This window comes from Mustelus asterias, chromosome 3, assembly GCF_964213995.1.
Source record: "Mustelus asterias chromosome 3, sMusAst1.hap1.1, whole genome shotgun sequence".
Lineage (NCBI taxonomy): Eukaryota > Metazoa > Chordata > Chondrichthyes > Carcharhiniformes > Triakidae > Mustelus > Mustelus asterias.
The window spans coordinates 98,134,793-98,160,449 of NC_135803.1; the positions used below are offsets into that span (position 1 = coordinate 98,134,793).

The window sequence follows — 25,657 nt, forward strand, 5'->3', positions numbered from 1 at the left end:
AATTTAGCATGGCCAGTCCACCTAACTTGCACATCTTTGGAGTGTGGGAGGAAACCAGAGGCAACCCACGCAGACACGGAGAGAAAGTGCAAACTCCACTCGAGAGTCACCCAAGGCCAGAATTGAAACTGGGTCCCTGGCGCTGTGAGGCAACAGTGCTAACCACTCTGCCACCATGCTACCACACATAGCATCTATGCCAACAGTGAAACCCCCCTCCACACACACACCCTGCCTTTGCGTTGATGGGTATTAGAACGTGACCAGGAGCAGTGTGCTGCATTTTAATCTCTCCCTATTCAATATTGTGTTGGGGGACACAGTCAGCTAGAGTAACCTTACTGTCACCCAGCTTCTCCTGAAGTTTAGTTAGCTGAGAACCACTTCAGTCACAGCAGGAACTAACCCCCCGGATCTGATCTAATCTATTACTGTTACTCATTGCAATTCCCATTTTGCAGAAATACTGCGGATGCTGCAAATCTGAAACAAAAACAGAAAGTGCTGGAAAAGCTCAACATGTCTAACGGCATCTGCGGGGAGAGAGAAACAGAGTTAACGTTTCAGATCCATGACCCTTTGCCAGAACTTCAACAAGTTGAGAGACGAAGTGTGTGGCAGGGAGGTGGGATTGGGGGAGGTGATCGTGTGGGTTAAGAAGGCTGGAGAGGATAAAAGGAATGATGATGCAAATCCAAAGAAAGTGGTAAAGGGGACAGGTAAACATTGTTGGCCGGATTTTCCTGCTGTGCTCACCCCAAGTCCGGAAAATCCTACCTGAGGTCAACAGACCTTTCCATGGTCCGTGTCCCGCCCGCTACGATTTCCGCCCTGTGTCTTGGGGCAGTGTGAAAGACAGGTAATGAATAGTAGCCATTCCCAAATAAGAAATGCAAATTCAGCCAAGAAATGGTAATAAAATTGGGACAGACATTATAATCCAAAATTGCGGAATTCACTGTTGAGGTCTTACCTTTTATTCTACCTCCCTACCCTCACTTCTTTTGTCTCAGCGCTTGCTTCATGTTGATTTATTTCTCTAACTTTTCCCACTTCTGATGAGAGATCACGGAGCTGAAATGTTAACTGTTCTTCTCCCTACAGAGGCTGCCTGACATGCTGAACATTCCCCGCATACTCCCACTTTTTATTCCCAGTACCTAGACACAGTCGCCTCTGAATTCCGCCTCACAGCTGGGCGACACATCAGGGGAAAGTACTGAGTTGTAGAAAATACATGAAAAGTTATTAAATCAACAATCAGCACGTTCTTCGAGGAATCGCAGCCCTCACCAAGAAAGCTGAGAGCCAGCCTTTTAACTGAGTCTGATTCCTTGAATCAGAGAGGTGGGGAGCAGAGGGAAGCAGAGAGCAGTGGGGGGTGAGGAGCCTGTGATTCCAGTAGCCATGCGAGTCAAAACAACATCTCGATGTTTGTCTGAAAATAAATTTGCTGCATGCAATTCTGAGATTGCAAGTGGTTAACCTGACAGGGTTCGCAAATCACTCCACACTCGAGAGGCCAGATATCCCGTTCCCGTGGCGATTTCTGCAATTTTGCTAAATCGCAGCCAAGATCTCATTACTGGATGCTGGTTTCACACAATCCCTGCTTACAATTTGCTTTAATTAAATCTGATAAAGCAAACCATCACACACCTCTCCCCAACAGAAACAATGCCGTCTTACGTCCTGCTAAACGGCAACAAGGGATCCTTGGAAAGAATTCCTAATGTTTTAAAATCTGAGTGGCTTCCCGTCTCAGAACATCTGTTGTGCAGCTCTCGACAAAGGGGGACTGTTAAGGAGTTAGATTTATGAGAATGATGAGCGTGTAGTTGCCAGAATACTCGTTTCAGTGGTGTGGATCTGCTTTAACGAAAGACATTGGGGTGACTTAAACTCTCCAAATGTGTTGTTGCGCGCCAGGGATACAGTGAAATATAGAGTGTCAAGTGGTTAGATATAAAGAAACAAAATGTAGAACATAGACAGAAAGTGAGGCCCCCCCGTACAGGGGAGGCCAACCAGCTTATCACCAGCTTTAGTCAGACTGAAATCCTTTGTTCAGCTTCTCCAGCCATGTATTCAGGCAGAGGGTGTGCAGGATCACACACCCCAGCAAACAGGGTGGCACAGTGGCACAGTGGTTAGCACTGCTGCCTCACAGCGCCAGGGACCGGGTTCAATTCTCAGCTTGGGTCACTGTCTGTGTGGAGTTTGCACATTCTCCTCGTGTCTGCATGGGTTTCCTCCGGGTGCTCCGGTTTCCTCCCACAGTCCAAAGATGTGCAACTTAGGTGGATTGGCCACACTAAATTCCCCCTTACTGTCAGGGGGACTAGCTAGGGTAAATGCATGGGGGTTACGGGGATAGGTCCTGGGTGAGATTGTGGTCGGTGCAGACTCGAAGGGCCAAATGGCCTCCTTCTGCACTGCAGGATTCTATGATTCTATCTACTTGTATTGCCACATAGTGAAAATATCCTGAGGCACCCTGCAGGGGTGTTATCATAATAAATGTGAAGCCGAGCTTAATAAAGATAGGTTTAGGTCAGGTCAGCCCGGCCAAAGAGTTAGGGCTGAATTTTCCACCTCGAGCCTTCCTCTGGGCACATCTGATATTGTGGGCTTGGACAGATGGTGAACATGGATATGGAGAAACTGTTATGAATTTAACAGCAGATGGGAGATAATGTTAAAATTAGACCCAGTGCATTCAGGAGAGAAACTTTTCACACTAAAAGGAGTGGAAATCTTGTTGCTCCAAGAAGCTGTGGAAACTAGGGGTCAATTGGAGTTTTCCAGAGCGAGATAGACTGATTGGATCAGTCATGATCTAACAATATCAGAGTCAGCTGGAGGGACTGAATGGCCTACACCAGTTCTTATGTTACTGTGAACACTTCCCTGAATATAGGGATGTTTGACTTAATGAAAGGGTTGGAGGTAGGCGGCTATGTGATAAAGTCTCCAGAAATATGTCCAGTGAGAGTTGGCAACCCTAGCAGTGATACATGTTGAATAGTCTGTGGCACGTTAACTACTTGCAGGAGCATATACACTGGAACTTGTGCTGCCCCTCAGCCATGTTGCAAAATACAGTTCAGATCCCACAGCCAGGTTTTATCTCTATGAAAAGTAAAGCTTTACTTCTTATAATGAATATGTTTTTGAGGAGGGGGTGATTTTTCCATTGGCAGCCTGTAGTGGGCGGGATTTTCCAGTCTCGCTCGTCCCGAAACTGTAAAATCCCGCCCGAGGTCAACGGACCTTTCCATTGTCCGCCCCTGGCTCGCTCTGATCCCATCACCCCCTAACCGTTACCATCCCCCCAACATCTCTCCGCCCCCACACCATCCACCAAACCACCATCACCCGTAACTGTTATCATCCCCCAACATCTCTTCCTCCCACACCATCCACCAAATCACCATCTCCCCTAACCGTTACCATCTCCCCAACAGCTCCCCCCACACCATCCACCAAACCACCATCACCCCTAACCGTTACCAACTCCCCAGCAGCTCTCTCCCCCCCCACCATCCACCAAACCACCATCACCCCAACTGTTACCATCTCCCCAACAACTCTCGTGCCCTCGCCAAACCACCATCACCCCTAACCATTACCATCCCCCCAACAACTCTCCCCCCACACCCTGTCCACCAAACCACCATCAGCCCTAACTGTTACCATCCCATTGTGGGGAAACATGACGTGTAAGAATAGAAAAGCAGACTGTTCTTTTAAAAAAGACGTAAACTTGTAAATGTTAATGTTCATTGGGTCTTGGGTGCACTCACACAGGGAACACAGAAAGTTAGCACACAATACAGCAAGCAATTAGGAAGGCAAATGGCATGTTGGCCTTCATTGCAAGGAAATTGGGATACAACAATCAGATAGTCTTGCTATATTGTACAGAGCTTTGGTCAGACCACACCTGGCGTACTAAGCGAATGTGTTTCCCTACTTAAGGAAGAATATTTACGCGCATCAGAAATGATAGAGTGAAAGTTCACTGGACTGGTTCCTGGGATGAGAGGCTGAGTAAACCCAATCTATAGTCTCAGGAGTTTAGAAGAATGAGAAGTGATCTCATTGAAACTTACATGATCCTGGAAGGGCCAGAGAGGTCATTACCTCTGACTGGGAAATCTAGAACACGGGGCAGAGTCTCAGGATAAGGGGCTAGCCATTTTTTACAACAGTTTAACTACATTCACCATCATTTGCTCTGGTGCCAGCTCTCAAATTACCTGATTTTTAAAAATTCAACTTTGCAACTTACTTTGGTGACATCTGACCTCGCAGCTACTGGGTTAATATACTCGTTCATTATCCAGACCCACACAAACTAATCCACAAACATCTACACCCATTCACCTCAGTTTCATTCAATCATTTCTCTACACCGGCAAGTGAATACTTTGCAAAACGATTCTCCAAGTAGATTTTTCAAGGGAAACTTAATAAAGAAGATTTATTTTATAACATCAAATGTAGTTATTGAATTTTAATGCTCAGAATATGTTTAGCATTAGGCTCCGCTCACGAGACTGTGGAACATTATAAGCTGCCGTTAGTCATTGCCAGTGGTGTGGAATGGGCTGATAAGGAGTCTGTACTCCACCATGGTAGAGTTTCTTTTCAAAAAGCCACTAATTGGAGGTGGCCAATTACATCTCCAGAAACTTCTCTGAGCCACTGTTGGGATGGTGATATTTTTGCTTTGCCTGCAAGCCGTTTTTTTACCCTGCTTTCCAGTCAAAGCGGTCTTCATCTCTTTTCCTCTTACATTTATTTTATCCTTTGATAGAATGTGTGCTTCACCAGAATTTGCTGCCCATCCCTAACTACCCTTGAATATATAACTTGTCAGACCATTTCAGAGGGCATTTAAGAGTCAACTGCATTGCTGTGGATCTGGAGTCATATGTAGACCAGATCATTTAAGAATGGCAGATTTCCTTCCCAAAAGTTAACCAAATTGGTTTTTACGACAATCGATGATAGGTTCACGGTCACTGAGACTAGCTTTCAATTTCAGATTTTAAAAAAAATTAAATTCCATCAACAGTGAGATATGAATCCATATTCCTCGAATATTAGTCTGGATCACTTGTCCAGTAATGTTATCACTACCCCACCATCCGTACGTGCAGTCACGTGTGACAACAAAATGAGAACTCTGCTTCATTCATCACCTGATGAAGGAGCAGTGCTCTGAAAGCTAGTGGCTTATGCTACCAAATAAACCTGTGGGACTTTAACCTGGTGCTGTGAGACTTCTTACTGTGAATCAGGTGGATCCACGGAGCATCCTGTCTGCCAGCTGAGGAGTTTCATGCTTTCTTCAGAAGAGGCAAAAGCACTTTTTTCAACACTTCAGGTGAGGAAATAAGAAGCTAGAATCAGCTAAGATTCTGAAATGGAGCTGAACTGTGCCTTGGGTCTGACTATTGGCTTAGCGATGGGAATCAATGGCCATCCTCATTGCAAGTAGCAGAATTGGTCCAGAGTGGGGACTCTTTGGCTGAGGTGAAGAGGCTGGCTGAGAGTAAGAGACATTTGATGTACAGAATCAGATCAGTTACAGCAGTAACAGAGGCCATTCAGCCCATTGTGTCTGTGTTAGGTCCCTGCAAGAACAATGCAGGTAGTCCCACTCCCCTATCTGTTCTCTGTAGCTCTGCATTTATTTTCTATTCTGGCAAGTATCGAAAGCCCTGGAGGAATCTGGCTCCACCACACTCTCAGGCAAAGCATTCCAGATCCTAACCACTTACTGCGCAAAACATCTTTCCTCATGTCACCTTTGGTTTTTCTCTGCCATTCACGTTAAATCGGAGACCTCTGGTTCTTGACCCTTCTGCCAATGGGAAAATCTACTCTGTCCAGACTGCCCATGGTTTTGAATGCCTCTATCAAATCTCCCATCAGCCCCCATGCTGCTTCCCCAGTCTATCCACCTAACTGAAGTCCCTCATCCCTGGAACCAATCTGCAAATTTTTTCTGTGCTTTCTCTGACACCTTCCTATAGTCTGGTGCTCAGAACTGGGTGCAATACTCCAGATAGGGCCAAACCATAGCTCATGGCAGATGCATAACCCAGGAGCATGCTTGAGGGGCTGAATGGCCTACTCCTGCTCCTTGTTCATATGTTCATTTGTTCGTATAACAATATCTATGTTTTTGAACGCTACACTTGTATTTATAAGACTAGGATGCCTCATTATGCAGTTGCATTTTAAACGTTTCCCATCTGAAAACTGTCAGATGTTCTATTCCGGCCTTTCAGTGATAGCTGGAATCAAAATACCTTTCATTAATGAACATCATTCAAAGCTGACACTCCAAACGTTCTTGACAGTTAAAACCATTGTTTACCAAGAACAGAACCAATTTGTAATCAGAGGTCATCGTTTGGGGGGGATAATTTTACATAGGAGTCAATCAATAGACAGTAACATTGAACAGGTTAAAGTTAACCCTTTGTGACTGAAAGATACATAGACATTTGTAATACTATTTACTTACAATGTTACAAAACTTAAGATACAAGTTATCTTGTACTTCCCAGCACAAAGCCTCATGTTAGGTATTTGAGGGGCTTCACAGGCTGCTCTCATGCAATGTTAATCCCTTTGTTCCTGACTGTTCCCAGGGAACGCACACCAAGACAAACATCAACTGCTGCTGGAGGATCATCAACTCAGTGAAAGACACTCTTTGGTCTGCCCAAAAGCTGTTGAACTTGCAGCGAAAAGAATTATCCTTGACCGAGTGTTACAGACTGGAACATTCCAAGGTCTGGGACTACATGCTGAGGGATGCACTCAAGCTTGAGTAGCCATTGCCAAGGAACAATGGGGAAAGGCCATGGTGTAAGGCCTCTCAGCCAATGTAGACCGAGGGGCTAGTAACTGGGTAAAACCTCTCGGACTTTGTGCTTAATCCTAACCATATGCAAATGCATTGAAGCATCACAGAGTACAACGTGACCGATGTATATAGTTTGTAAAGAATCTTACTCTCTGTACTGAAAATATTGAAACATTTATCATGTTCTCTTTACTGAATTGAAGCACCTCAGAGGTCTTCTTGATCTCTGGGGAAAATGTGAATATCATTGCATTTTGCTGTTATAACAATTTTGAAATGTTTTTGGAATGTGTCATTAGATCTTTTATGAATAAATTGTTGCAACAAAAAAAAATCCCATTTTGTTCCAGGTTTCACTCCCCAGAATGTTGATTTGATTCCGTCTCGGGACATGGGCGTCACTGACAAGGTGAGCATTTAGCACCCATCTGAGCTGAGGCGGTGGTGGTGGTGGTGGGCCTTTACTGTGAACCACATGCAATTTGATAACACTGAGTGGCTGACTGGGTCACTCTCCAAGAGCAGGCAGGGAGTCAGTCACACTGGTGTGGGACTGAAGTCACGACTCGGCCACACTCAGCATTTTGCGTCTGCATTCTTCTATTTTTATTGCCGATTAGCTGAACAGATATTAAGCTGCCAATTATCCAATGACAGACAAATTTCAAGAGCCAGAGATCTAATTTTTGAATGCTGAACCAGTCATTAAAGTACAATGTGTGTTCTGTGCAGGATATTTTATACTGTGGAGTTTTGTCTTGTTAAACAAAAACCAGACTGCTCAACACCACCAGTGCTCAACAAGGCAACAGTTGACAGGCGGGTGGTGGGGGAGGGGGGGGGGGAATCACGACGTTTAAGCAAAAAGGTTGGTGTTTTGCTCATGAACAGAATGTTCTAGAAATTGCTTGCTGAAATGAGCCATTTGCCACATGAAGCAAATGGGCTGCTTTTCTCTTGTTTGCAATTCTTAGACAATGGCGGTCGGACCAACTTTATGAGCTCTCAACCATTTCGAATCTGCAATACGTTAACCAAAGCCATTTGGGACCACTGCAGGGAGCAATTATCGGTGTGCAAAATGGTCTCTAACTGTCGCCATCAATAAGATGGTTCTTCCTCCCCCTCCACCACCACTGTGAGGAGCTGCAGATCTGCCAAGGCTTACCGGTTAAAGGGGCCAAGCTTTCAGGGCTGGTGGTCAGACTGTATTACACGACAGCGCATTACACTTGTAATTAAAAGAAAAAGTGGAAGAAAATGAGCCTGGAAAACGTTGTGCCTTGTGTTGGACACTGGGGATCTTGTACACACTGTTGCTTTATGTCTCTTTAATTATATAATGATGTGCAATGCCGATGATCCCCCGCATGTAGCTAATTGATCTGCTGTCAGCTTCTTAATGCTGACCACAGAAACGGTACAATCTAATTAGTCCTGTCTGAAGGCCCCCAGACTGAGAGCTGTGGGAGGCGATTTGTTTGCTGAACTGACGCTGACTGTATTGCAGTGTGCTGCCGGCGGTGTTTCCACCTGGTGGGCGCTGGACACCAGCGTGTCAAACTGGAAAATGCTCTGATGGCATTGAAAAATCCACGCTAATGCGAATGGGGGTGCCAAGAGGTCTCTGCACCGATGCAGCGGGGAGGGGAACTCTGCTGAAACTGGCAGGTTTGGAAAGCACTGCGGCGCTGATTGGATTGGTGCAGGGGGCTGGAATGGGTGGCGGTGCTGAGGGGGGAGACAGCCAGTGTCACTGATGGGGGAGAGTTTTGACATAAACTAAGAAAGGAAGGGGCATCTAGAAGTGGCAGCATCAAGTGGGGAGGGTGGAGTGTGGTAATATTAATCAGGGGAGGGGGAGGAAAACAAAGTATGAATGTAGGGATGGGGAAAGGAGAAATTGGTGATGGCATAGTGTAGCAGAATGGATTAGAGAAAAGGAAAGAATAATGTGAGCTTACACTGGAGAGAAGGAGGGATAAGTGTGATCCTGAGTCAACAGGGACACAAAAGCAGGCATTGGCCATTCAACCTGTTCCACAATGTGATTAGAATTTGTTCTGCACTCAGTGCCATTCCTCAACTTCACTTGATAGCCCTTGATACCGTTCACTAACAAAAATCTATCACCCTCCGTGGTGAAAGCTCCGTGCACTCATCATCCCCAGCCCTTTGGGCGGTTAGTGGTCCCACTGGCTTGTGCATGATGAAGTGGCTAGCTTGAATTTAAAGATCTTGCCCCACATTCTGGACTCCCCCATCCAGGGAAATATCTTTGCTCTATCTACCCTATTGAATCCCTTTGCCATTAGAAATTCTCCAGGCAGATCAGTCCTTGATTTTCGATAGCCAAGACTTGATGGGCTGAAGGGCCTCTTCTGCATTGTATGATTCTATGATTCACATTTATTTCATGGCCACCAAATATCTCAAGGTGCTTTACAGACAATGAAATACTTTTGAAGTGTAGTCACTATTGTAATGTAGCAAACATGGCAACCAATTGATGTACAGCAAGCCCCCACAAACAACGTGATTAAATAACCAGACAATTACCAGAATTCTACCGCCTCACCCGCCATGGAATCGGAGGGGACGAGGGTCGGACAACGGAAATGTCCGTTAATCTTGGGCGGGAATTTCTGGTCTCGCTCGAGCGAGGCCATAAAATCCCACCCAACCTCTTTTTGTGTGAGGTTGATTGAGGGATAACTCTCCTGCTCTTCAAATAGCACCTTGGGTTCTTTTATATCCACTCAAGCAGGCAATTGGGTCTAACAATATCTCATCCAAATTAGAGCACCCTGCAGCACTCCCTCGGTGCTGCACTGGAGGGCCAGCCTTGTGTTTTTTGTGCTCAATCCCTTGAGCAGGTCTTGAACCCAGACCTTTGGGAGCACTGAGCTGAGAGTGCTAGCAACCAAGCTGACACATAAGGGAGAATGCAGCACACTTGTGCAATGGGTCCTTAGCATGGTGTAAGCCCCAGTACCATCCTTGTAAATCAGTAATGCACTCTGCTGCGAAATGCAGTGATCTGTAACCAATTCCTTCCCGAGTCACTTCAGTCCAGAGACGATGACAGTTTGGAAAGTAGATGAGTGGGGAAGCTTCGTAAAATTAATTTATTAAACACAGAAGTGGCTTTGGGGAGGCTTTAATAAGTGAAATACAATGTTGCACAGTTTGCTTCAAATCCAATCCCTGAGAAATTCGCTCCAAAATTCATAAATGACTGCATCTCCACAGCACGTTCTCTAGGAGCCATTCAGACCATCAGTTTCCATGGTTACAGATTGATTTCAGAATTATTTTCTCCATTATCACTGTTATTTTTTATTATTTTCACATGTTCAGCTTAAGAAACACACAAAAGCTGACTAACAACTTTGGAAAAGCGAATGCAGCCTGAAATGGCTCCGAATATAATAATCTGACACCTGACAAGTACCGACACTGAAAGTGCAGCAGGACACAGGTTCATATCTTCATCTGTAATGGAGGAAATAGACTACTCTCACCTGAATATCTGAAGGCACATACACACACGTTTAAGGCACAGGATTGGCTTACTGGGGAAGGGGTGGCAGGGCAATATGCTGGGGACATGCCCATGTTGCTAAGGGATTGGTTTTGAAGTGGCTGTTTCCATTGGACATGGCACGGTGGCACCATGTTTTGCATTGCTGCCTCACAGCGCCAGGGACTTGGGTTCGATTCCCGGCTTGGGTCACTGTCTGTGTGGAGTCTGCACATTTTCCCCAAGTCTCCGGGTGCTCTAGTTTCCTCTCACAGTCTGAAAGACGTGCGGGTTAGATGCATTGGCCGTGCTACATTCTCTCTCAGTGTACCTGAACAGGCGCCGGAGTGTGGCGATTTTCACAGTGAACTTCATTGCAGTGTTAATGTAAGCCTACTTGTGACACTAATTATTAAACTTTAGACTGCAGTCATGCTTGGGCCTCTTCTGAATTATGTTGGCACATCTGGAGAAGCTGGCTGAGTTGGGGAGGAAGGTTGACACAACTCTGCTGAGCTGGGCAGTCAGCCCTTCAAGAACCACTTGTAAGGATTGCCCTGCATTAAGTACCAATAGGCAGTCACTCAGTTCACAATGCCAAGGAAAATGGCAGCAACCCGGACATCAGTACGTAGTGTGCTGCTATTTCCATCGAGTTACAGCACTATCTACCTCCAGTTCAAAAATTGCACTCCTGTTCCCGGATCCCTCTATGGTCCCACCCCTCCTAATTCTGTAACCGCTTCTAGCCCACAATCCTCCGAGTGCTCTGCATCTTCAAATTCTTTTCGCTGGTGTATCCCCAATTTGCAGCACCATTGGTAGCCAGGCTTTCGGCTGTTTAGCCTCAAAGCTCTGCAATTCCCTCCCCAAATCTCTCTGCCTTTCTACTTGCCTCTCCTTCTGTAAGCTGTTCATAACACATCCCTAATTGACCGAGCCTTTGGTCACCTTAATATAGGAACATAGGAGGGTAGGATTAAGAGCACGAGGAGGCCATTCAGCCCTTTGAGGTCTGCTCCACCATTCAATAAGATCGTGTCTGATCTCATTGTGGTCTCAGCTCCACTTTCCTGCCTGGTCCCCCCATAACTCTTGATTCCCTCGTCAATTAAAAATCTGTCTAACTCTGCCTTAAATAAATTCAAAGACCCAGCCTCCAGTGCTCTCTGGGGAAGAGAATTACAAGACTAACATTTCTCCTCATCTCCATTCTTAAACTGTGTCCCCCTAGTTCTAATCTCTACCACTAGTGGAAACAGCTAACGTATCAAGTCCCCTCAAGATAGTACATGATTCAATCAGATCACCTCTCATTTTTCTAAACTCCAACGGGCATGGGCCCCAATCCCTTCAGCCTTTCTTCTCTTCGAATCATAGAATCTCTATGGTGTAGAAGGAGGCCATTTGGCCCATTGAGCCTGCACCGACAACAATCCCACCCAGGCCTATTTAGCATAACCAATCCACCTAACTTCTTGGAAGTTAGACAGCAGACCGTTTCTGAGGATTTCTTTAGTGCTGGTCTCAATCCTTTCCCTTTCAGAAACAGACTGTGAACCCCATTCTGGGCAGGCTCTAACTCATGATTCCCATCTCCCCCCATCTCAAAATGCTCTTTAATGTCCAATGCCTCTGGGACAGAACTATCCTGTCTAGATTCAAGAGCATTTTCAAACTTTGCACTGGCTCAGTGTTGAATTATGTTTAACAATGTGGAACTCCTTGGAGTGTTTAACTGCATCAAAGGTGTTTGCAAATTGACATGCTTGACTAAAGAGGAGGAGTGGTGGTGGCCATGGAGCATCCTCTTTATTTGGTCAACATTTTAGCATCTACACGGAAAGTGCACAGGCATCATGACTTTATTTATTGGAAAACGGAAGAAACATTTGCTCAAATTTATTGGAAATTATTTGCGACCCTTTTGGGAGATTAGTTACCTTCTTAAGGCTGGGATTCTCCGATCCTGTTCTCCCCACCGCCGCTGCCAATGAGAATGAAGAATTTAGCACTCAGACAAAACTCCGTTCACCGCAGCGGGAGCCGAGAATCCCAGCCGCGAACGAGGTCGGAGAATTCCAACCTTTATCTTTTAAAACTCCTTTCTCCCGGGGTAGCAGATAGTCTGTTAGCGGGCATGGGGAAAGAAATGTTTCAAGTGCTTTTGTTCTTTCGCTGAAAGAAGTCTCACTGAAAAGAGGGAATTAGGAAAACATTGCTGAGCACACCTTGTTGCAGCCGGTATACCTCAAGCAGTAAACGTAGAACTGTACACTCTCCATCCAGATGTTGCACTCACCCACATCTGTGCATTTCTAATGAGGATCTTGAATGTACTCTCATGAAAATGTATAATTTCATTGGAAAATTGGTCCCTTCTGGTTTACTTTAGCTGTTTTTATGTCTCTCAACGGATACACTTTTAATCAGAAACAAAGAAGAAAAATAAGTGACATTTGGGTTTTCAAAAGAACAACTGGATCGAGGCCATTACCAGAGATGGCTACATTAACAATCAGTTTCTACCCACCAACGGGCTACTTCCCTCTCCCTTCACAGAAGCAATCACATCCTCTCGCTCAACAATGTCCCCTCCCCCTCACAGTTTGCAAGTATTCTTGGCCCTCCAACCTGCTCATCCTCTTCCCTGGCACTCTGCCTAGCTCATACTGGCACACTACGTCCCATTCACCATCAATCGGACTCTCTCCATCAGCCCAATTTAATCAGCCTTTCACCTCCACCTCCCCCATTCATTCTCCCCACTACCCTGGTCCAGTGGCATGATTCTGTACTGCCCTAACTATAATAGGAGTTGTGGGGTTTAAACAAAAATAAAAAGATGCGGTTTGCACACGTAGATTCAAAGTAACACACAACAGGTTTACTGAAAGAGATGTTCTGTGCTCAGAGCAGAAACCGAAACAAAACAGCAGCCTGTGAAACACCCCAACGACATCACCATCAAATCATGTGATTAGCTTTAAAGTTAAAGTTCATTTATTAGTGTCAGAAGTAGGCTTACATTAACACTGCAACGAAGTTACTGTGAAAATCCTCTAGTCTCCATACTCCGGCGCCTGTTCAGGTACACTGAGGGAGAATTTAGCACGGCCAATGCACCTAACCAACATGTCTTTCAGACTATGGGAGGAAACCGGAGCACCCAGAGGAAACCCACGCAGACACGGGGAGAACGTGCAGACTCCGCACAGACAGTGACCGAAGGCCGAAATCGAACCCGGTCCTTGGCGCTATGAGGCAGCAGTCCTAACCACTGTGCTACTGTGCTCTTGAAGCAATCATGCAACCACTTAAATATATAACAGGTTCTTCCAATAAAAATCTAACTTATCCATGGGAATGTGCATTTAAATCCTCTTTAGAAATGTACCAGATGTGGGCAAGTACACCATCTGGATGCAGAGTTCTACACTTGCTGCCTGTGGCACAGACTGCAACATTCACTACTCAAAGATGCCTTTCCAATTTTCTCTTTTCAATGACTGTGGCTGTCAGCATACAAGTCGACCCTTGAAGCTTTGAAAAATCCCTCCAAAAATGGGGGTTGACTTATATGGCAAACATTAAAGTAAACCGCTGGCATGGATATGGTCAACTTTGTTGCTTGCTACACAGGGTCTGCTCAGGGTAAACATGCCTTAAACTCCCACACATCTTTTCAACACAGCCTGCATCGCGTGCTTGATTCCATGCACCTGGTTCTAAGGTAAGTATGTCAGTAAAACATCCATATGTGAGGTGAAACATTGAGGCTGACTATTAATGCAAGTTTACCATTTGCTGCTCAAACAGGGAATGGAGGTGGGTGCAGTCAACCTATAAACCAAGTATATGCAAACATGAATTTTGGGGATGAAACATTGGGTCATCTTATATGCTGGGTTGACTTATACACCTCAATCTATGGTAGATCTTCTTTTTAATTAAAAAATCAGGAAAATTGATTGAAAAGTCTGTTTTTTCATGCTCAGCAGCAGATTATTTGTTATTCTTGGAAAAAAGAAGCTTTTACTCAGTTGGTCACACTCTTACCATTGAGTCAGAAGGTTGTGGGTTCAAGTTCCTCTCTGTGCCTTGAGCACAACCATCTAGGCTGATACTGCTGTCCAGTAATGAGGGAGTGCCGCACTGTCAGAGGTGATGCTGTCGGATCAAATGTTGAAACTGAGGCTTATTAGTCCTCTCAGGTGGACAGATTATCTGGTCATTATCACACTGCGGTTTGTGGGAGCTTGCTGTGCGCAAATTAGCTGCCGTGTTTCCTACACTACAATAATGACTACACTTCAAAAGAGCTCGATTGGCTGTAAAGTGCTCTGGAGTATCCAGCAGTGGTGACAGGCACTATATCAATGCAAGTATTTTTTTCTACACCCATCCTCGCAAATTCAACTTCCCTCAGCTCCCTTTGTCCCTTTTGCTAAAGGTGTCGGGAACGATTACAGGAAATTAAATATTTTAGCAACATATAATTGCAAGTGCTTTCCTTTTGAGAAACCTTGTGTTGGGTTAACAGTCAAGTATGATGTACAATATGCAATCATGTGTGCAGGAATTTTCCCAGCAGTACCTGTGAGTAACAAAGCAGATGTATAAATTTATTTTCCATTGCAGACTAACACTGAGAAACGTTCCTTGAATGAATTTGGTCAGCAAATGAATGTAGCTCACAGCCAGAGTCCCTCAGCATACAAACTGTTTTCTTATCCTGCCCAGATTATCTGTCCTTGGAAGAAAGCAGCTTTAAGTTATGTCGGGTCAAGTGTTTTTTTTAACTCACTGGACGTGGGTGTCGCTGGCAATGCCAGCATTTATTGCCTATCCCTAATTTCCCTTGAACTGATTTTAAAAGCCAACCACATTGCTCTGGATCTAGAGTCACATGTAGGCCAGACCAAGTAGGGACAGCAGATTTCCTTCCCTAAAGGGACAAAATTAGTGAACCTTTTTTTAAAAATAATAGCTTCACGGTCATCATTAGACTTTTTATTCCAGATTTTTACAGAATCAAAATTTCACCATCTGCTGAGGTGGGATTTGAATCCAAAATCCCAGAGCATCATCCTTGGTCTCTGGATTACTAGCCAAATGCTTGTGTCCAAATCATAAGGTTCCATACTCAAGTCCTACTCCACAACAGTCAAGGCTGACACTCCAGTGCAGCACTGAGGGAGTACTGCACTGTGAAAGATGCCATCTTTTGAGTGAAGTGTTAAATCGAGGCCCCATCTGTCTGCTCGGATGGATGTCAAAAACCCCATGACACTATTTGGAAGAACAGCGAGGGAGTTATCCCCAGTGTACTAACAAATATCTATCCCTCAATCAACATCACAAAAGGAGATTATCTGCTCATTGTAACATTGCTACTTGTGGGGTTTATGTGTGCAAAGTGACTGTCACATTTCCAATATTACAACAGCGGCTACACTTCAAAAAGTACTTAATCGGCTGGAAAGTGTGTTGAGACATCTGGCAGCCATGAGAAATGCTCTACAAAGACATGTCTTTCTTCGAGGACAGAAGAATTCTGGGCCTTAAATTGGACGTGTGGGTATTGATTCAGTTTTTAACACAATGAAAGAAAAGTGAGGGTATCCATCAAAACAGGAAAATGTTTAACTCACTCTCAATGTGACAAACCAAAGTGGGGGTCGGGAAAGCAGTGGGGGTAATGGTTCTGTTACACCTGCTGATGGTCTCGGGGCTTCAGGCCTAGTCCTGGAGAGTGAAGATTCCTGAATGCTCAAAGTTCTGAAGCTGGTTAAATTTCAATCACTAATCCCGATAGATTCTGTTGTAGAAGCTGGTGTATCTGCTCAGCCGGAAGCAGCTTGGGCACTCCCTGTTTGACAAAAATTCAACGTTATCCAAACACTATTTTGGCCTTGGATTCCAAACGCTGTGACCCTGGAGGATGACCCCAAGTAGGCTGGAATTAGGAGCACAGTCCAGGTCCACCTAGATTACAGGCCATTCACACTGAGCTGAGGGACAAGGATGGTGTGAGGGGGGTGAAGCAGCTCATGCCAATATGCAGAAAGGTCTGGATGAGATTCCAGGCTTGGGCTGATAAGTGACAAATAACATTCATGCCACACAAGGGCCAGGCAATGACCATCTCAAACAAGAGAGAATCACATCATCATCCCTTGACATTCAACGGCATTACCATTGCTGAATCCCCTATCCTGGCAGTTACCCTTGACCAGAAACTGAACTGGACTAGCCATGTAAGAACAGGTCAGAGGCTGGAAATTCTGAGGTGAGTAACTCACCTCCTGGCTCCCCAAAGTCTGTCCACCACCACAAGTCAGGAGTGTGATGGAATACTCTCCACTTGTCGGGATGACTGCAGCTCAAACAACACTCAGGAAGCTCAACACCTTCCAGGACAAAGGAGTCCAGTTGATTTGTACCCCATCCACCACCTTCACTTCCTCCATCACTGACATACAGTACCAACAGTGTGTACCATCTACAAGATGCACTGCACCAAGGCGGCCGAGATAGTTCCTTCCAAACCCACAACCTCTACCATCTAGAAGAAGAGCAGCAGATACGTGGGAGCATCATTACCTGCTGGTTTCCCTCAAGCCAGTCACCATCCTGACTTGGAAATATATCACTGGTCCTTCACTGACGCCGGGTCAAAATCCTGGAATTCCACTGTGGGTGTACCTGCGCCATATGGACTGCAGCGGTTCAAGAAGGCAGCTCAACACCAGCTTCCAAAGGGTAATTAGGGATGGGCAATAAATGCTGGCCTAGCCAGCGACACCCATATCCCAAGAATTAAAAACAAAAAGGATGAGCCTTCTACCCATCCCCACTATGTCAAAGGATGATAAAAATTCAACTCTCGCAATATTGTCACACTCTCTGATTAAGCATAGAGCTGTTGTAGGCTGTGTATTAAAAAGGGAGTCTGTATGTATGCATGAGATATTAAACAGTCCTATCAGCTGTCTTCATGGAACAATGCAAGCTCAATGTTCTCGGCTCATGGCTAGGATACAGCATTTTAAAATAATTATTCTTGGGATCTGAGCGCTGCTGGCAAGGGTGGTATTTATTGTCCAGTTAAGTTCAAGAAGATGTTGGCAGGTTCTCTTCCTGAACCATTGAACGGGGCTTTGATACCATTAGGAGTAGTTAAAAGCCATCCATGGTGGTGTGAGACTGCAGTCACTTAGAGGCCAGACCGACATGTTTCCTACAGCAAAGGTTATTTGTGAAAATGCTTTTTTCCACATAGCATCTTTCAATTTCCAAGAATGAATTTAAGTTCACAAATTTCCAAATCGGGGTTTCAACAAATTCTCAGAATCATTAGCCGAGACCCACTGGATTGCTAGTCCAGTCACCTAACCACTGGACTATCACACCAATGCAGCAGGGCCCCTCAGCAGCTGCCAATGGACAGTGAATATAGTGTATGTTGTACGTGAACATGTACATTCCTTCCTCTCGGACAGATTGCAGGATTGTGCTCAGGCAACCTTGCAATCCAACATCTGTTCATCTCCTCAGACGCCAGCTTGCAATGTTTGTCTTTGAAGTTGTGACCACAGTTTCCCTTGGACAGCGGAGGGACTTAGATTGAAATAGCTTGCGGAGTCATAGGGATACACTTTGGCCTAGAACCCTTTGAACATTCAAATCATATGGGCTTGCCCATAAGCAAGTTATTATAAAATTATGATTTAACAGTGGGTAGCTGTATGTTACTGGAGCAGTAACCCAGATATTTGGTCTAATAATGCAGAGAATACGAGTTCAAACCCCATCATTGCAGTTTGAGAGATTGAATTTAACTTATAAAACCTGGAGATAAAAAGCTGGTGAACACATCAGTGAACATGACACTGTTGGATTGAGGTAAAAACCCAACTGGCTCACTAATGACCCTTGAGGAAGGAAAGCTGCCCTTCTTACATAGTCTGTCCTGTATGTGACGTAACTCCAGAGCCAGAACAACTTGGTTGTGGTTGGCTCTTGACTGCCCTGTGAAGTGGCTTAACAAGCCACTGCCAACACCATCACAGAACAGTACGGAATGGGCAACAACTGCTGACCTTATGAGCGATGCCACAGCCTGAAAATGAAATCGATCTCCTTTTAATCTTCCCCACCGCAAATTTCCATTAAATTAAGAATCATTTTGTAAACAAATTCATACAAAGCGCTTGCATTCCATTTACAGAATTAACTTGTATTGATTTGACAAGCCTGTGCGGTCAACAGTTTGCAACTCTGGGTGAATGAGTTGTCTGAAGTTATAGTGCTGTAGGAGAAGCTGGGGGATATGTTAAAGATTGCCACATTCAGCACATTAACACATTGCATCAAATCAGTGAAACCGCTGAGGAGATGTTTTGATTGTGCAGTGAGTCTGTCTGTTTATTAATTCACACCCAGCCATCTCGCAGCTGAAGGAAGTGGTCACATCAAAATGCACCCTGTTATCATTTTTTTAAAAATTTGTGCTGAAAACAAAGTGCATAATTTTAATCTAAAATTTGAAGTTATCTATGGGGTGGAGAAGGGGTGCACATAGCCCATACTGCTCCCCCCACTCCCAAAATGGCACATGTTAGAATGGGGTGGGATGAAAGGCATCTGCATTTGGAAGGACAGTGCAGAATAGTGTTGCCTCTCTGCTCCACCATCCAACACCTGGGAAAGAAGAGATGGAAAGAATGTGTATTCATTCCATCCCTGGAATGCTCCAAAATGATTGGCCTGGAATCAGTCCCTTTGAACTAGTCATTGTATTGTGGACAAACATGGCAGTTAATTTCAGCACAGTAAAATCCCACAAACAGTAACTCGATGAAGGACATGTGACCCCTTCTTCATGCTGTTGCTTGAGGGGGGAATGTTGGCGAGGACACCAGGACATCCTTGGAGAGAAACCTCCAAATCATACAAAAGCAAGCAGTAGTCCTGGTTTTCCAGCCAAGAGAAACTTGATTGGCTGTCTTATCCAAAGGATAAATATCTTCAACAGTGTAGTACTCTGTCAACACTACACGAGAGTCAATACGGATTTCAGGCTTAAATCTTCAATAATATACCCAGCCAACATAAATTCTCCGGAAAGTGTGGGATACAACATCCATGAAGCAGGTTCCAAGCTATCTTGGACAAAATCTAGAACACACCCAGTAGAAAAGTGTACAAAGGCCCCAGTTTCTGCTGCAGAGATTTGTTCCTTGTGAGGAGAAGGCCTTCAGTAGAGGTACAGCTGCAAACATGAAAGAGCTGCCTGGTGATGGTAACGTGTTTGAGTCCCTCTGAAGTGTACCTGAGCAGTACCTCTGAAAAGGTACACACCAAATGACCCTCAAGTCAGGACGGTGCTCATATAGATAGCTGATCTTTTTACAGTCCCAGGGTACTGAACAATTAGTTCAGCATTTACCCGTGACTACTACAACCCCTCTGCTAGGGAAGCACTTGGACACACAGCACAAATATAAACTTGACACAGAAGAATTACAACCCTAGTTGAAAGCACAATGGGAAATTGTGATGAGAACTCTCACCATTATCTGCGCCACAACCTTTCATCTGCCTCATCAGATCTACTGTTACTCATTCACTAAAATCGTGTCACTTGTAATATACATGATGGGCGGAATTTTACAGCTTCACTCGAGCAAGACCAGAAATTCCCGCCTGAGGTAAACGGACATTTCCTTTATCTGCTCCTCGCCTGCTCCGATTCGGGTGAGGCGGTAGAATTCCGATGTATATTTTTTGTCAATTTTTAAATGTGCTACAAAGGAGCACACTATTGCTCAAAAGGACAAGTAATGGACTCTCAAGTGCAGTAATGCCTCTTAATCACATGAAGCAACCAGTAGGTCCATTACTGTAACCATGTCCAATGTACTCTGACAAAAGATGAAATGCAGTGGTTGTTAGAAATCTGAAATATAAGCAGCAAATATGCTGCTGTCTTACCTGCTGAGTATTTCCAGCATTTTCTATTAATTTCTGTAATTTCGTACCTTCTTATATTCGAATGAATATCTCATTGTGTTTGTGTCATTGTGCTACTCTCCGTTCTGAGTCAGGAAATTGTCCACTCAAGCCCTTCTCCAGAGACTTGAGTATACAATTCAAGCTGACACTCCAGCAGATTGCTGAGGGAGTGCTGCGCAATCGACAGTGCCATCTTTCAGATAAGATATTAAATTGAAGACCTGCAAGATATTCCATGGCACTAATCCAAGGAGAGTCCTCCATGGTGTCCCAGTCAATATCCCTCAACTAACATCACTAACCAGAAATTCACTTTGCTGTCTGAGGGAGCTTGCTGCTGTGCTTCCTCCATTACCACAGTGACTACACTTCAGACAGGACTTCATTGGTTAGAAAGCAGTTTGGGGACTTCTAAGGTCATGAAAAGAGCAATAGTAATGCGTAAGTTAGTGGAACATTAATCATGGGGCTGGCTGCTCCCAGCTCAGAATTAGCCCTGAAGATATACCAATTTGTTTTGCAGTCGATGAATTGAAAATCAAAACCAAAGTTCAATAAAAACTGATGTACATGCACTGCGGGCCAAATATATAATCAGACAATAATTGCACACAGCCCTGAAAGGCAAGCATCCACCAAGCATAAGCCTCACCTCCGAGTCAGAAGGTTGCGAGTTCAGGTCATACTTCAGACAGCAGAGTCCAAATTTCACCCTAAACAATTGTGCCGACTTTCAGAGGAGATGTTAAACTGAGGCCCTAACCATTCTCTGGCTGTAAAAGATGCCAATGGCTCTTTGATGAAGTGCAGTTTTCCTTGGTGTCCCGATAAATATTTATTCTACAACTGACATAACTAAGACAAGGGTGCCTGCTCACTATCACGGCCCGCTTTGTTGAAGCTGGCTGCTTGCAAATGGGCTTCCATATGTTTTACATCACAACAGTTTGCAGACTTCAAAACAATACTTCATTAGTTTCAAACATTTTGGGACACGCTGAGGTCATGAAAGATGTTAGTGAAACAAAAGTATCTTCTTTCTTTTATATATATACACCAAACAAACAGAACAAGTCAAAATTCAACAAGAACACGGCAGACACAAGAAATACACAGATGAACAAGTGGTCAGCAAATCACACACACACACACACACACACACACACACACACACACAATGTGCCCACATACAACAAAATGATCAAGATGAAATAATCTGTTTTTCTGCTCTTCATTGAGGGATTAGTACTGCCCAGCACAACACAAACGGTTTCCAGGCTCTTCTGCAGTAGAGTGCCATGGGATCTTTTACATCTGTCTGAGTGGGTAAGTGAAGCTTCAGTTTAATATCTCACCAGAAAAGCAGCGCCTCTGATACTGTAGCACTCCCTTATTCCTACACTTCACATCAGTCTTCATTTTTAAGCTCCAGTCCCTAGGCTGGGACATAAACCCACAACCTTCTGAGCCAGAGCTGAAAAAGCTATCTACTGAGTGAGTAACTGACCTCCTGACTCCACAAAGCCTGTCCACCATCCACAAGGCACAAATCAAGTGCCTGGACCAGTGCAGTTCCAACAACACTGACTTGGAAATATATCTCCACCTCCTCACTGTCACTGGGTCAAGATCCTGGAACTCCTTCCCTAACAGCACAGTGGGTGTACCTACATCACATGGACTGTAGCGGTCAAGAAAGTGGCTCACTACTGCCCTCTATCCTTCTTAAGGTCAATTAGAGCTTAAGAAATAGGTGCAAGAATAGACCACAAAGCTCATCGAGCCTGCTCCAACATTCAATAGCATCAATGCTGATCTTGGGCTTTAACTCCACTTTCCTATCCTCTCAAAGAAGTTAATTCCCTGAGAAACCAAAACTCTGTCTATCCCAGCCTTAAATGTATTCAATGATGGAGTACCCCCCATCCCCTGGGGTAGAGAATTCACATCCCCTTTAGGTGAAGACATTTCTCTTCATCACAATCATAAGATCGGCCCCCTTATCCTGAGACTGTGCCCTCGTGTTTTAGGTTTGCCGAAGAGGGGTGGGCAATAAATGCTGGCCTAGCCAGCGATGCTCACGTCCCGCCACAGAAAATGTTACGGTCATAACCCACAAATGGTCAGTGGCAAGAAAGGTCCACCTGAAGAATTTAAATAATAATTGCACTCACAGCAGGGGATTGAGACCCAGAAGCCCTTCAGTGTTTAGTCCTAGCATTTGTTTGCTTGTAGAACCCGCTGGTATCAAAGCCTGTTTAACCTATTTGTATCAGTTCCTGGTATCCACATATGCCCAAACCTGGTTTCTCCCTGAACTTAACCCACTGGTTGCAAACTCTACTTCTCCCCTTTAATCATTAGCTCCAAATTCTGACATTTTCCAGTAAATCTCACAGTACATCATTCAGGCAATGAAGATTAGGGAGCCACTGCGTTCTGGTCTTGCTTTTTTTTTAGTAATTCGCTCTGCTTTACAGAGCTGAGTTTGCCAGCACCTGTTTGTGGACAAGGCGCTCGGGCACACAGTCAGCCTGTTCAGAATACTCGACCACATCATCCCTTCACAGAATCACACTCAAAGTGTCAAGATCTAAACGAAAGGAATCGGTAAATGCTGAAGAGACTTGGCTTCTCTTCGCGTTCAACTCACCCAAGTCTGAGTGTAAGTCTTTCCTCAGCCCGCATAGCATGCCTGCGATGAAGTGAATGGCACGGACAGTTCAGTTCTTGTGTGTCCAGGGTTTGGTTTCTCTGGGGGGTGTTGATGTGGGTGAAGCTGCTGTTAGCCTCACCCCTCACACAGCAGAGTGGCACAGTGCAGTTTCACTCACACACAGCTAGCTCACTGCTCTGTCTGGCTCCAGCCTTCCAACCCAGGCAACTTCCGCGCCGATTGTCAAAGCAATAGCACATGACAGGGTGCTTTTTAAAGAGGGGAGGGAAAGGCTCAGAAAACCAAGTCACCAAACAAGCCTGGCATGGCTCCCCCTCCCTTGCAGTAGTCCAATATTCCGATGCACTGTGAACCAAACTTCTCCTCTCCCATCTTCAGCGCCACTTTAAGGCAGAACACTGGAACACAGTGAGGGTAGGGGTCTGATCATTTAGCCCGGCTCCTCTCTGACAATTCCTGCAGTAACTCCTCCTTACTGAGTGGACGAACCTCTGCATTCATTCCCTTTTCCAAATGCTGCTACCCACTCTCTCACTCAGCAGGCAGGGGGGAGGAGGAGAGGTTAATCCTCCTGGCAGGAAGAGCTCAGCTCCTGCACACCATGAAACACTGCTCCCTTTTTACAATGAGAGGCTCCAGCGCCTGGAAAGTGTCCTTGCTGTGTGTGTGTGTGAAGATGAGTGCCCTCTACACGGCGAGCATTTGCTTCCGTCTAAACACCTCCCTCCGCCTCCTGGCATTGCAATCCCAGCCACATTGCAGACTCAAGTGCTCTGCTGATCCAGGGCTGACACCTTCTTCCCCCTCCCCGGAGTGTGCCATCAGTCACATTGACACCTCTCAGTGAAAACCGTCCTCACTGCCTCACTTGCCACTTCCCGGGGCGGGGAGTGGTCCACAGATCTGAATATCGGACAACATTATTCACCCCTCTCTGTCTTTGCATTTGGACTAAGAAGAGCATTGCTGGAAGAATAATTTTGAGTTGGCAGACCATTGGCATTGCATCCGCTCCCCACCCCTGACCCACATGTTCCCCTGCACCCCATCCTCCTTATCCTGTTTTTAAAAGTCAATAAATCTGTTTCTTTTTTCTTCACCCTGTAACCATTGAGCTGGGGGTTATCTTTCTCTGAGTGCTGTGTTTGGTGACTTCGTTTGGGTAAAGCAGTAAAAAAAAATGAAAAGAAACTTGCATTACTGTAGCACCTTTCACCACCTCACCCCAAAGCACTTCACAGAGCACATCTGAAATGTGGTAATGGTTATAAGGTAGACAATCCCAGTTTGCACGCAGCAGTGATGTGATAATGACCAGATAACGATGTTGATTAAGGGATAAATATTTGCCAGCATATCAGGGTGAAGTGTCCTGCATTTCTTCAACATAGTATCAGGGGATCTTTTACATTCGCCCACAGGGCATCCATTTTATTTTTCATCCAAAGGAGGGATGTGATTGCACTGGAAAGGATGCAGAGGAGATTCACCAGGATGTTGCTTGGGCCGGAGTAGCTCTGAAGAGAGGTTGGTTCAGGTGGGGTTATTCTCCTTAGAGCAGAGAGGGCTGAGGGGGTACTTGATCAACTTGGATAAAAATATGATGGATTATTAGATAGGGTAGGTACAAAGGAACTTTTCCCCTTGGTTAAGGTCAATAACCAGGGAGCATAGATTTAAGGTCGGGGCAGGAAGTTTAAGGGGGATATGAGGAAAAGCTTTTTCACCCAGAAGGTGGTGGGAATCTGGAATTTACTGCCTGAAAGGGTGGTAGAGGTGGCAACCCTCAACATTTAAGAATGAGCACTTGAAAGGCCATAGCATACAAGGCTATGGACCAAGTATTGGAAAATGGGATTGGAATAGATAGATGCTTGATGGCGAAGTCACAATGGGCCGAACAGCCTTTCTGTGCTGTAAAACTCTGTGCCCTGATTTTACCGGCACAGCCACCCAAAGCTCATAGGATCGCGTCTGAGGCCAACGGGGGATGCCGTTCTGTGAGCCTCGCCTGCCCCGATTTCGGGGTGGCTGTGCCGGTAAAATCATGGGCCTGTGACTCTGTTAGTGCAACATTCCCTCTTGGAGTGCTAGCCTCAATATGTGCTCAGGTCTCTGCTGCTTGTCAAGGCTGAGATAGACAGATTTTTACTCAGGAAGGGGATTGAGGATTATGGGGATAAGGCAGGAAAGTGGGCTTCAGGATTATATATCAGATCAGTCATGACCTCATTGAATGGTGCAGCTGATTTGATGGGCCAAGTGGCCTACTTCTGCTCCTATGTCTTGTGGTCTTCTCAAGTGGAGGGGAAAGATCCCATGATATTATTTTGAAGAAGAGCAGGAGAGCTCTCCCTGTTATTCTGGCCAACATTTATCCCTAGAATAGAAAATGATCTAGTTATTGGGATGTGGGTATCACTGGCCAGCACTTCTTGTACAAATTGAATTGCTCGCTGGACTATTTAAGTGTCAACCACATTGCTGTGGGTCTGGAGTTACATATCGGCCAGTCTGGATGGCAGATTTCCTTCCCTAAAGGGGCATG

General features: G+C 45.1%; 1 protein-coding gene across 1 annotated transcript in view; it reads right to left on the reverse strand.

Moving 5' to 3' along the window:
* Nucleotides 1-23,168, reverse strand: part of grip2b (glutamate receptor interacting protein 2b) — a 322,627-nt gene extending 299,459 nt beyond the window's left edge. The window contains exon 1 of the mRNA XM_078203128.1: nucleotides 23,086-23,168. Coding sequence (XP_078059254.1) covers nucleotides 23,086-23,125 — 40 coding nt within the window. The 5' untranslated portion in view covers nucleotides 23,126-23,168. The remainder of the gene's footprint in view (nucleotides 1-23,085) is intronic.
* Nucleotides 23,169-25,657: the final 2,489 nt, after the last annotated feature.